This window comes from Cervus canadensis, chromosome X (assembly GCF_019320065.1).
Source record: "Cervus canadensis isolate Bull #8, Minnesota chromosome X, ASM1932006v1, whole genome shotgun sequence".
In the NCBI taxonomy this organism is placed as follows: Eukaryota; Metazoa; Chordata; class Mammalia; order Artiodactyla; family Cervidae; genus Cervus; species Cervus canadensis.
The window spans coordinates 38,601,455-38,614,404 of NC_057419.1; the positions used below are offsets into that span (position 1 = coordinate 38,601,455).

General features: G+C 35.5%; 1 protein-coding gene across 1 annotated transcript in view; it reads left to right on the forward strand.

Annotated features, from left to right (window-relative positions):
• LOC122434655 (testis-expressed protein 11-like) overlaps window positions 1-12,950 on the forward strand; it is a 76,240-nt gene that overhangs the window by 17,287 nt on the left and 46,003 nt on the right. The window contains exon 7 of the mRNA XM_043458272.1: window positions 86-158. Within this exon, the coding sequence (XP_043314207.1) occupies window positions 86-158 (73 nt within the window). The remainder of the gene's footprint in view (window positions 1-85; window positions 159-12,950) is intronic.

A 12,950-nucleotide genomic window follows, 5' to 3' on the forward strand; every position in this document is an offset into this window, starting at 1 on the left:
TTACTGCTTTTAATGATATGATTTTTATTTGCTTAAAGTTTTGTTTGGTTGAGACTAATTTTCTCTTTACTTTCTTACCAAACAGACCTGCTTACTAAATCGTGCACTTGATCTGATATGTAAATGCAGAGACGTCTGGAATCTCCTGAAAACAACAGGTATAGTGGGACTGGGAGTATGGTAACATGGTTATAAAGGGGGTTTCGGATCTGAATAACCAAGTCTTTTATCAACAGAAATTTGTGCCACTGAAATACTTGATAACCAGCCAAATGATCCTTTAAGAACTAGCTTTTCCCCACTCTATGTTTGTATTTTGTATTTTAAATCTTTGACATGCTACTTAGAGTAAGAATATTTTTTTTTAATATTTATTTATTTACTTGGTTGTGCCAAGTCTTAGTTGCAGCATGCAGGATCGTCAGTTGTGGCATATGGGATCTAGTTCCCTGACAAGAGATCAAACCTGAGCCCCATGCACTGGAAGCAAAGAGTCTTAGCCACTGGACCACCAGGTGAAGTCCAAAGAATATATTTTATCTTGATTTACATTGTAGTATTGAGTATAAAAATAGGACCATCATTGTTCAATATGACTTTATTGCTCTTAGGTCACTGGATTTGATATCTAATTTAAACAAATTTTGACTTTGACTAAATGTAGGATACAGAACCTTCCAAACCACAATAATATCAGATACTGTTAGCATTTTGTAATGAAATAATCTGTGTAGTAGTAAACCATTTGAAGTATATAGTAGCTTGCTATGGTTTCCTAATTAAGGATGGTATTATTAGATAGGTTTTATTATATTGTGTCCATCTATTCCTGTTTTAGTTAGAATTTTTTAAAATCTATACATACTGAATTGAATTTCATGCCTTTTATTTTTTATTAATGAATTTATTTATTTTTGGCTACACTGGATCTTTATTGCTTTGCACGGGCTTTCTCTAGTTGTGATAAGCGGAGGCTACTCTTTGTTACAGTACACAGGCTCTTGTTTCAGTAGCTTCTCTTGATGCGGAGCGCAGGCTATAGGTGTGCAGGTTTCAGTTGTTGCAACACACAGGCTTAGTAGTTGCAGTATGCGGGCTTTAGGGTGCATGGGCTTCAGTACTTGCAGCACTCAGGCTCAATAGTTGCTGCCCATGGGCTCTAGAGCTCAGGCTCAGTAGTTGTGGGGCACAGGTTTAACTGCTCTGTGGCATTTGGGATCTTCCCGGACCAGGTATTGAACTTGTGTCTGCTACATAGGCAAGTGGAGTCTAATCCACTGTGCCACCAGGGAAGTCCCAAATTACATGCCTTTTAAGCTTCTCTAGAGATCATCAGTGGAGAAGGCAATGGCAGCCCACTCCAGTACTCTTGCCTGGAAAATCCTACGGACAGAGGAGCCTGGTAGGCTGCAGTCCATGGGGTCGCTAAGAGTCGGACACGACTGAGCGACTTCACTTTCACTTTTCACTTTCATGCATTAGAGAAGGAAATGGCAACCCACTCCAGTGTTCTTGCCTGGAGAATCCCAGGGACAGGGGAGCCTGGTGGGCTGCTGTCTATGGGGTCACACAGAGTTGGACACGCCTGAAGTGACTTAGCAGCACCAGCAGTAGCAGCAGAAATCATCACATGGTTTTTCTCTTTTGAAGTATTAATATATTAAATTATAATAATAATAGATTTCCTAAAATTAAGTCATCACTGGATTTCTGGAATTATCCATTTGGTCATGGTGTATTATTATTTTTAAAAATGGTGAATTTGGTTTCCTAATATTTAAAAATTATTGGGCTGTCATTTTATGTGTATATTCATGATATCTTTGATGAATGTTTATATCAAACTATAGGAATTATAAGAACATAAACATATAAAATTTAATTCACCTATCTCAGTCTATGGCAGGCATTTAGAAGGATGAAAACAATAAAAAGAAAGGTGAGAAAATACCTAAATAACTTACTCAATATGGAAAATTTAATAAAAATATACCAGATAGCCTGAAAATATACTTTATAGCCTGATAACAGAAAACTAATTTTCTCTTCACGTGCCCTTTGAACATTTACAGAATTAATCACAAGAAAAACCTGAATGAAAAAAAAAAACCTGAATAAATTCTAAAACATAAAAGTAAAACAGATAGCATTATCTGACCACAATGCTTCACAATGCAATAAAACTAGAAATTAATAATGGAATTAGGAAACAGAATCCTTTACCACTTGGACATTTTAAAAAACAAAAGTAACTGTGGAATGAATATCTGGGCTTCCCTGCTGGCTCAGTGGTAAAGACTGCCTGCCAATGCAGGAGACTTGGATTTGATCCCTGTGTCGGGAAGATCCCCTGGAGAAGGAAATGGCAACCACACTCCAGTATTCTTGCCTGGAAAATTCCATGGATAGAGGAGCCTGGCAGGCTACAGTTCATTGAGTTGCAAAAGAGTTGGACTTGGCTTAGCGACTAAACAAGAGCAGCAGCAATATGAAATATCTAGAAAATGATACTTAGAATACCTCATAACAGAATCTAAATTACTAAAGTAGTGCTCAGAGTGAAATTCATACCTTTAGTGCCTTTTATTTAAAAAATATGTCAGAATGCTGGCTGTCTACTGAAAATCAGTTTCTTCATTCTAGGAACACAGATAGATTCCGTTTATATAGCTATATCTATCTTTGTCATTAGAGACTTACAAATTTAAACGAGATACCACTACACACTTATTAGAATGACAAAAATTCAAAACACTGACAACACCAAATGCTGGTGAATATGTGGAACAACAGGAATTCTCACTCATTGCTGACAGGAAGGCAACATGGTATAGCCACTTTGAAGGACAGCTTGGCAATTTCTTACAAAACTAAACATACTCTTGCTATACAATCCAGCAGTGGTGCTCCCTGTTATTTATACAAATAAATGGAAAACTTATGTCCATGAAAAGACCTACAGATGGATGTTTATAGCAACTTTAGTCACAATTACTAAAACTTGGAAGCGACCAAGATACCATTCAGTAGGTGAATAGTCAAATAAACTGTGGAATGTCCAAACAATGAAATATTGTTCAGAACTAAGAGGAAATGAGCTATTAAACTATGAAAGGACATGAAGGAAACTCAAATGCATATTACTAAGTGAAAGAAGCCAATCTGAAAAGGCCGCATACTATATGATTCCAACTATATGACATTACAAAAAAGACAAAACTATGAAGACAATAAAAAGATCTTTGGTTGTCAGCATGAATTGAGGAGGGAGGAATAAATAGATAAAACACAGGAAACTTTTAGGGCAGTGGAACTATTCTGTATGATACTACAGTGGTGTATACATGTTATTATACATTTGCCAAAATCTGTAGAATGTACAATGCCAAGAGTGAATCCTAATGTAACATGGAATTTGGGTAAAAATGATGTGTTAATGTAGATTCACTGATTGTAACAAACGTACCAGTATGGTGCAGGATGTCAATAGTGGGAGAAGTTGTGTGCAGTGGGGGATAGGGTATATATGGGAATTCTCTATACTTTCCACTCAATTTTGCTGTGAACCTAAAACTGTTTAAAAGAATGGCTATTATTGAAAAGACAAAGGAGATGTGGAGAAAAGGGAATTCTTTTGCGCTGTTGATGGGAATGTAAACTGGTACAGCCACTATGGAAAACAATGTACACATTCCTCAAAAAAGCAAAAATAGAGCAACCATCTCCAAAACCCCCAGTACCCAGTATATATCTAAAGGAAATGAAATCACTATTGCAAAAAGGCATCTGCATCCCCGTGTTCATATCTCACAATAGTTAAGACATGGAAATAGTCTAAGTATTCATTGAAGGATGAATGAATAAAGAAAATATGACATACATATATGTGTGTGTGTGTGTGTATATATGTATATGTATGCACACACACACAATGAACTATTTGGCCTTATAAAAGAAAGAAACCCTGCCATTTGTAACAATATGGATGAATACCTGGAGGATATTATGCTGAGTGAAACAAGACAGAAAAACACAAATACTGTATGACCTAACTTATATGTGGAATCTTAGAAAAAAAAAATCTCATAGAAACAGAGAAGATTGTTGGTTGCCAGGAGCAGGGGTATGGGGTAACGTTTGATGGTGGTCAAAGGGTACAAACTTCTAGATATAGGATGAATAAGTTTTGAGAGACCTAATGTACACCATGGTGACTGTAGTTAACAATACTGAAAGTTGCCAAAAGAGTAAATCTTAAATGTTCTCACCCCACACACACACAAACACAAATGGCAACTATGCGAAGTAATGGATGTGTTAACTAGCCTTATTTTGGTAATCATTTCACAATATATTCATGTATAAACTCATGACATTATACACCTTAAATATACATAATGTTATATGTCAAATACATCTCAATGAAGCTGGAAAAAATCCAGCAATATATGAAAAGAATTATATGCCAAAGAAGACCACTAGGTATAGCTCCAAGGATGATGGATTATTTGTTGTGGTTTTTCAGTTGCTCAGTAGCGTTCGACTCTTCATCCCCATGGACTACAGCATACAGCACACCAGGCTCCCCTGTCTTTCATTGTCTCCTGGAGTTTGATCAAATTCATGTCAATGAGTCAGTGATGCTATCTAACCATCTCATCTTCTGTTGCCCCCTTCTCCTTTTGCCTTCAGTCTTTGCTGGCATTAGGATCTTTTCCAGTGAGTCGGCTCTTTGATTAGGTGGCCAGAGTATTGGAGCTTCAGCTTCAGCAACAGACCTTCTAATGAATATTCAGGTTGACTTTAGGATTGAGTGGTTTGATCTTACAGTCCAGTGGGCTCTAAAGAGTATTCTTCAGCACCACAATTCAAAAGCATCAGTTCTTCTGCACTCAGCCTTTTTTATGGTCCAGCTTTCACATCCATACATGACTACTGGAAAAACCCTAGCTTTGACTATATGGACCTTTGTTGGCAAAGTGATGTCACTACTTTTTAATACACTATCTAGGTTTGTCATAGCTCTCCTTCCAAGGAACAAATGTCTTTTAATTTCATGGTCACAGTCACCATCCACAGTGATTTTAGAGCCCAAGAAAATAAAATTTGTCACTGCTTAGACTTTTTCTCCTTCTATTTGCCATGAAGAGATGGGACCAGATGTCATGATCTTAGTTTTTTGAATGTTGAGTTTTAAGCCAGCTTTTTCACTCACTTTCACCTTCATCAAAAGGCTCTTCAGTTGTTATACATTTTCTGCCATTAGAGTAGTATCATCTGCATATCTGAGGTTGTTGATATTTCCTCCGGCAGTCTTAGTTCCAGCTTGTGATTCATTCAGCCTGGCATTTTGCATGATGTACTCTGCTTAGAAGTTAAATAAGCAAGGTGGCAATATACAGCCTTGTCTTACTCCTTTAACAATTTTGAACCAATCAGTTGTTCCATGTCTGGTTCTAACTGTTGCTTCTTGACCCACATACAGGTTTCTCAGGAGACAGGTAAGGAAGTCTGGTATTCCCATGTCTTTTAGAATTTTCCACAGTTTGTTGTGATTCACAAAGGCTTTAGTATAGTCAATGAATCAGAAGTAGATATTTTTCTGGAACTCCCGTGCCTCCTCCATGATCTAATGAACGTTGGCAATTTGATCTCTGGTTCCTCTACCTCTTTGAAACCCAGCTTGTACATACATCTTTAAGTTCTCTCTTCACATACTGTTGAAGCCTAGCTTGAAGGATTTTGAACATGACATTGCTAACATGTGAAATGAGTGCAATTGTACAGTAGTGTGAACATTCTTTGGCATTGCCCTTCTCTGGGATTGGAATGAAAGCCAACCTTTTCCAGTCCTGGCCACTGCTGAGTTTTCCAAATTTGCTGGCATATTGAGTGCATCACTTAACAACATTATCTTTTAGGATTTGAAATAGCTGGAATTCCATCACTTCCACTAGCTTTTTTCGTAGTGATGCTTCCTAAGGCCCACTTGACTTCACACTCCAGGATGTCTGGCTCTAGGTGAGTGACCACAATTTTGTGGTTATCTGGGTCATTAGGGCCTTCTTTGTATACTTATTCTGTGTATTCTTGCCACCTCTTCTTACTCTCTTCTTCTGTTAGGTCCTTACCGTTTACGTCCTTTACCATGCCCATTCTCGCATGAAATGTTCCCTTGATAGCTCCAACTTTATTGAAGAGCTGTTTCCAGTCTATTATTTTCCTCTATTTCTTTGCATTGTTCATTTAAGAAGGCCTTCTTATTTCTCCTTGCTGTTTCTTGAAACTCTGCATTCAGTTGGGTATATCTTTCCCTTTCTCCCTTGCCTTTCTCTTCTCTTCTTTCCTCAGCTATTTGTAAAGCCTTCTCAGAAAGCTACTTTGCCTAACTGCATTTCTTTTTCTTTGGAATGTTTTTGGTCACTGCCCCTTGTACAATGTTTTTGAACCTCCATCTATAGTTCTTCAGGCACTCTGCCTACCAAATCTAATCACTTGAATCTATTCATCATCCCCATTGTATAATCATTAAGGATTTGATTTAGGTCATACCTGAACAGCCTAGTGGTTTCCCTTTCTTTCTTCAATTTAGCCTGAATTTTGCAATAAGGAGTTCATGATCTGAGCCATAGTCAGCTCCAGGTCTTGTTTTTGCTGACTATATAGAGCTTCTCCATCTTTGACTACAAAGAACATAATCAATCTCATTTCGGTATTGACCATCTGGTGATGTCCATATGTAGAGTCATCTCTTGTGTTGTTGGAAGAGGGTGTTTGCTGTGACCAGTGTGTTCTCTCAGCAAAACTCTGTTAGCCTTTGCCCTGCTTGATTTTGTACTCCAAGGCCAAACTTGCCTGTTATTCCAGGAATCTCTTTATTTCCTCCTTTTGCATTCTAATCCCCTGTGATGAAAAGGACATCTTTTTTGGCATTAGTTCTAGAAGGTCTTATAAGTCATCATAGAACTGTTCAACTTCAGCTTCTTCAGCATTAGCGTTTGAGGCATAGACTTGGATTACTGTGATATTGAATGGTTTGCCTTGGAAATGAACAGAGATCATTCTGTCATTTTTGAAATTGCACCCAGTACTGCATTTTGGACTCTTGTTGACTATGAGGCCTACTTCATTTCTTCTAAGGGATTCTTGCCTACAGTAGTAGATATAATGATCACCTGAATTAAATTCTCCCATTCTCGTCTATTTTAGTTCACTGATTCCTAAGATGTTGATGTTCAATCTTGCCATCTCCTGCTTGACCATGTCCAATTTACCTTGATTCATGGGCCTAACGTTCCAGGTTCCTACACAATATTGTGCTTTACAGCATCAGACTTTACCTTCACCACCAGACACCGGACACTGAACATTGTTTGCACTTTGGCCCAGCCACTTCATTCTTTCTAGAGCTATTAGTAATTGCCCTCCACTCTTCCCCAGTACCTCATTGGACACCTTCTGACCTGGGCAGCTCATCTTCCAGTGTCCCATCCTTTTGCCTTTTCATACTGTTCATGGGGTTCTCTAGGCAAGAATACTGGAGTGGGTTGCTATTTCCTCCTCCAGGAGACCATGTTTTGTCAGAACTCTTCACTATGACCCATTTATCTTGGGTAGTCCTGCAGGGAATGGCTAATAGCTTCATTGAGTTACACAAGCTCTTTCACTCTGACAAGACTGTGATCCATGAAGGGGTGTGTGGAATATTACTCAGCCATAAAAAGGAACTAATTTGAGTCAGTTCTGGTGAGGTGGGTGAACTCTAGTGCCTGTTATACAAGGTAAGTCAGAGAAAAATATCATACATCAATGCATATATATGAAATTTAGAAAAATGGTACTGATGAACCTATTTGCAAGGCAGGGATAGAGATGCCGACTCTATGTCTGTTCTCTATGAACAGACTTGTGGACACAGTGGGGAAAGTAGTGCATTGGATGAATTGAGAGAGTATCATTGAGACATAGACATTACTATATATAAAAAAAGATAGTGGAAAGTTGCTGTATGACACAGGGAGCTCAGCCTGGTGTTCTGTGACAACCTAGAGGGGTGGGATGGGGTGAGTGGTGGGAAGGAGGTTCAAGAGGGAGGGAATATAGGTATACTTTTGGCTGATTCACGTTGTTGTGTGGCAGAAACCAACACAACACTGTAAATTGTAAAGCAATTATCCCCCAGTTGAAAATAAATTTTTTAAAAAGAAAAAGGACATTAGATTAAAACTAAGGGAAAAATTAAAGAAAAGAATTTGTTGTTTCATCTAGGAAATCTAATTTGTTAGCATACAATAGTTCATAGTAATCTCTTGCAATCCTTTATATTTCTGTAAGGTCAGTTATAATGTCCCCTCTTTGAATTACTAGGATCTGATTCTAATCATGAATCTTCTCTTATTGTCAGTGTAGCTAAAATTTTGTCAATTTTTTTAATCTCTTCAAATTGTTGGTTTCATTGATTTTTTTCTATTTTTCTATCCTCTATTTCATTTTTCTCTGCTCTTTATTATTTTGCTCCTCTAGTAGCTTTGAATTTGTTTTGCTCTTTTTTCTAGTTCCTAATGGTTTAAAGTGGTATTGCTTTAATATTTTTCTTCCTTTAAGTTCCCATGATTTTTTTTTTCCTTCAGCTCATTGCTTGATGTTTAATTTCCACATACTTGTGACTTTTCCAGTTTTCTTTCTGTTATGGATTTCTAGCTTCATTCCATTATGGTCAGAGAATATACTCTATGTGATTTTAGTCTTATTAAATTTATTGAGACTTATTTTGTAGCCAGATATATGGTCTCTACTGGAGAATATTCCATTAGCACTTGAGCATAAAGTGTTTTCTGCTGTTGTTGGATGGAGTATTATATATAACATCTGTTACTTCTAATTGGTTTATAGTGTTGTTGGCATCCTCTATCCCCTATCTACATATTCTATCCATTTTTGAAAATTATTCAAAAAATGTATGATTTATGTTTATCTGAAGGTAAAAATATACTAGGAAAAGAGAAGACAGTCAGAAATCTCCAGGAACTGCCCATAAAGTGTAAAATTTCTGAAATTTTTATATTAATAATATTTTACCTATAAAAATTTAACATAGAGAAGGCTAAGCATCCTTCTGATTTTGAAACTCTTCTCATGCAACTCTTAGCAATAGTAACCCATCAAACAAACCTAATTACTTCTTATATTTCTCTCTCTATGAGGAGAAAGAATGAATTTTTGCAGTTTTCCAGGGGCCCTTTTGGAAATCTCAAAGATAATTTTAGGTTTAGAAGATATCCTGAAAACATTGTTTTATATTTTCTGTATTTGGGATGTGACTTTTCAGGGCAAAATCAAGAGTTATTAGAGGCAGTTGGGCACTTGATTAAAATACAATTATGGGCACCTGAGAAACAGTACTTGGTTACCCATTTAAGCAAAATGACAATAACACATTTACAAGCATAGAAAATAAAACAATTCTAAAGAACTTTAGCTCTTCAATAAATGAGAAAACTTTTTTCTTAAATTTTTTGTCATTAAATGATCAAAAGTAAAGATATAACAAAGATAATAAAAATACACAAAATCTGCTATCTAGGTAGATTGCATACAAGGCAAAGAATAAACTTTTATATTATAAGTGAAACCATTATTTAGTAAACTAAGGAAGCAAGCCCATCAAGAAATCAAGATACCTTTGATCCATTTTAATACATTACAGAGCTTTATTTTAGACTCAGGTTTAAACCAGGGCAAATGAAATTTACTTTCCAGATTTGTCCTTCATTATGCTCTTTTATATTCTTGAACAAACTGACAACCTTTTAGGGGATCTGCCTGTCAAAACTAGTTTTATGAAAAGACTAAGAGTTTTTCAGAGGCTACATGATGTGTGATACTGTAATAAGATTGGATGCAGAAGAAAATACAAGAATCTAGCTATTTCTGTTAAGTCAGCCATTAAGGAGCTTTACAAAACTGTGAAACAATCTTCTCATTAATTTTTTAAAAATTTATTTATTTTTAATTGAAGGATAATTGCTTTACAGTATTGTGTTGGTTTCTACCAAACATCAACATGAATCAGCCGTAGGTTTACCCATGTCCCCTCCCACTTGAACATCCCTCCCACCTCCCTCTTCTTATTCACTTTCAAAATACAATTACTTTTTAATTGACATTAACACACAGTGACTTTGTCTCAAAGTAATTCAATCAGGAAATATATTTAAGTTTTGTTTAATTTCTAAAATGGTAAATATCAATAGTTATAATCTGCATATGAAAAATCTCTTTGATAATTTTTTCAGAGTACGTGGGGGTCCTGAGAACAGAAAGTTTGAGAACCACTGATTTGGGAGGAAACTACATTTTCCTTTAAAAACAAAAGCACATAATCCATTTGACACTATTGCTCATAGTATAATCTCAACCACTTGTTTTAATTGTAACTTTTAACCAAAATAATTTTTATTTCAAAGAGAAAACTTAGGTGTAATTGAGACACATATCTCACTCACTAGTAGTGTAGCAGACTAGCAGAGTTCATGAACACACAGCACAACTTTCTATGACTACCTTCATCCCTTTTAAAGAGGAAAAATGAACACATTCTTTAACATAACCCAAAGATATCACCTCTCTATAGCATATAAAAATAAGAAGCAATAGTATATAAACTTAAAACTATGCTTAGTAGTGAAAGTATTTGATTTTACTTAAAAGTTATCTTGGTATCTATTATTCATTTATTAACTCAATGTAATATCAGTCTTAACATTTTAAGTGAACTAAATATCTTGAAAATGATCTTAAATCTAACATACTACAAAACATAGTTACTGCTGAAATTAAAAGTTTGTCAGAACAATGATTCAACTGTAGTTGAACAGAGTTTACATTTTTCATAATCTTAAATGTCATATATGAGTAATATATAACATTATTTTGTCAGTAAACATGTATATACTTAAGAAAAACAGACCTGAGTTAAATAAAATGTATGCTAGTTTTTTAATTTACACAAATAAATCACCAAAAAGTCTTTTCAACCAAAGTCATCAAGCTGTTCTCATATGCCAAAGATTTACCTTAACTTCAGATTACTAAAATGTTTCTGAGTTAGTTGAATTTTTTATGAGAATACTTTTAGTTTAAGTATATGTAAAGTATTAGAAGTTCCATTTCCGTTTTGTGGAAATTTTAAGAATATTTGTGTATGAGTGCTTATTTATGTCCATAAACCAATTAGAATAGAGCTCCTTTAATATAGGAGACTTTATAATCTAATTTATGAATACCTGCCCCAGATAGGAAAACTCAAGTCAAGGCCTTTCTCAATTATCAACACATAGTCCCAGTGCTATAGAGATATTGTGGCTTCAGATCTACAATTTCAGCTATGGGTCAAGAGTAAATACAGAGTACATATACATAATGGAGTATTACTCAGCCATAAAAAGGAATGCATTTGAGTCAGTTCTAATGAAGTGGATGAACCTAGAACCTATTATACAGAGTGAAGTGAGTCAGAAAGAGAAAGATAAAGATCATATTCTAACACGTATATATGGAATCTGGAAAAATGGTACTGAAGAATTTATTTACAGGGCAGCAATAGAGAAACAGACATAGAGCATAGACTTATGGACATGGGGAGAGGGGAGGAGAGGGTGAGATGTATGGAAAGAGTAACATGGAAACTTATATTACCATACATAAAATAGCCAATGGGAATTTGCTGTATGGCTCAGGAAACTCAAACAGGGGCTCTGTATCAACCTAGAGGGGTGGGATAAGGAGGGAGATGGGAGGGAGTTTTAAAAGGGTGGAGATAGATGTATACCTATGGCTGATTCATGTTGAGATTTGACAGAAAACAACAAAATTCTGTAAAGCAATTATCCTTCAATTAAAAAATAAATAAATTTTAAAAAAAGAATAAATACAGAAACTCACCAGTCCAGATATTATAGTGGTATTCTTTCCAGCAGGCGTAAAGTAATTTATTAATTTAAGCTCAAAATTGACATACAGAACAACAAAAAAGACTAACAAATTGTTGTTTCTTATCCAGAGACTAGATAATCTGTTAATCCATTTACAGAGATCACCAAATGATGAGACCGTGAAACCACTTTGCCAGTCATTGCTGCTACCGAGGGAGAATAACTTATTGGCTATTCCCAGACCAGAAGCAAGAACAAAACATAAACTCAATAGAAAAGAAAAAAAGAGATTCAACAAAATTCTGTTGGCACTAGGAGTTCAGTCTAGGGGCCAAGGAAAGATGAGGTTAAGCAGAGTTTGACTTGCACTTCTCTGGCAACATGACTTACCGTGTTCTGTCAAGTGTATTCATTTGGCATTTTGGTGGATAATTTTTTAAAAATAACATCTGTTACTCTCATACAAATGTAAAATGAATGTGTGTTAAAGACTTTATTTAATTCATTAGTTGATGAGAAAACATAATGTTATAACTAATCTCAATTTCCATTTCATTTTGCTTATCTCTTATTTTCTATGTCCCTTACTGTTTATTCAGTGGTATCTCTTCACTTCTGCTGTTTCCAGTTTTACCTTTATTTCTGGATTGTTTTAATTTTCTCTTACCATTTTCTTCTAAAATGGCTCATATTTCATTTTCTTTTTTCTGCCAGCTCTTTCTGAGCTCTTGAATCCCCACTTTATATCTTTATTTTATAGAGATGATTACTTAATATTTTAAAATTCATGCTGACATGTTTAGCCACAATTTTCATCTGCTTTGTGGCATCATTTCTCTTGTGAGAATTCTCCACCTACCATTCTTTCTTCCTATTCTTCTCATCCCATTTTCATGTAGTATCTTATATTGTGCTTTACTTTGGATAACCTATCTTTTAAATTTTTATTTTGTTGCAATAAAAACACTTAACATGAGATCTACCCTCTTACTAAAATTTTAAATGTACAATATAGAA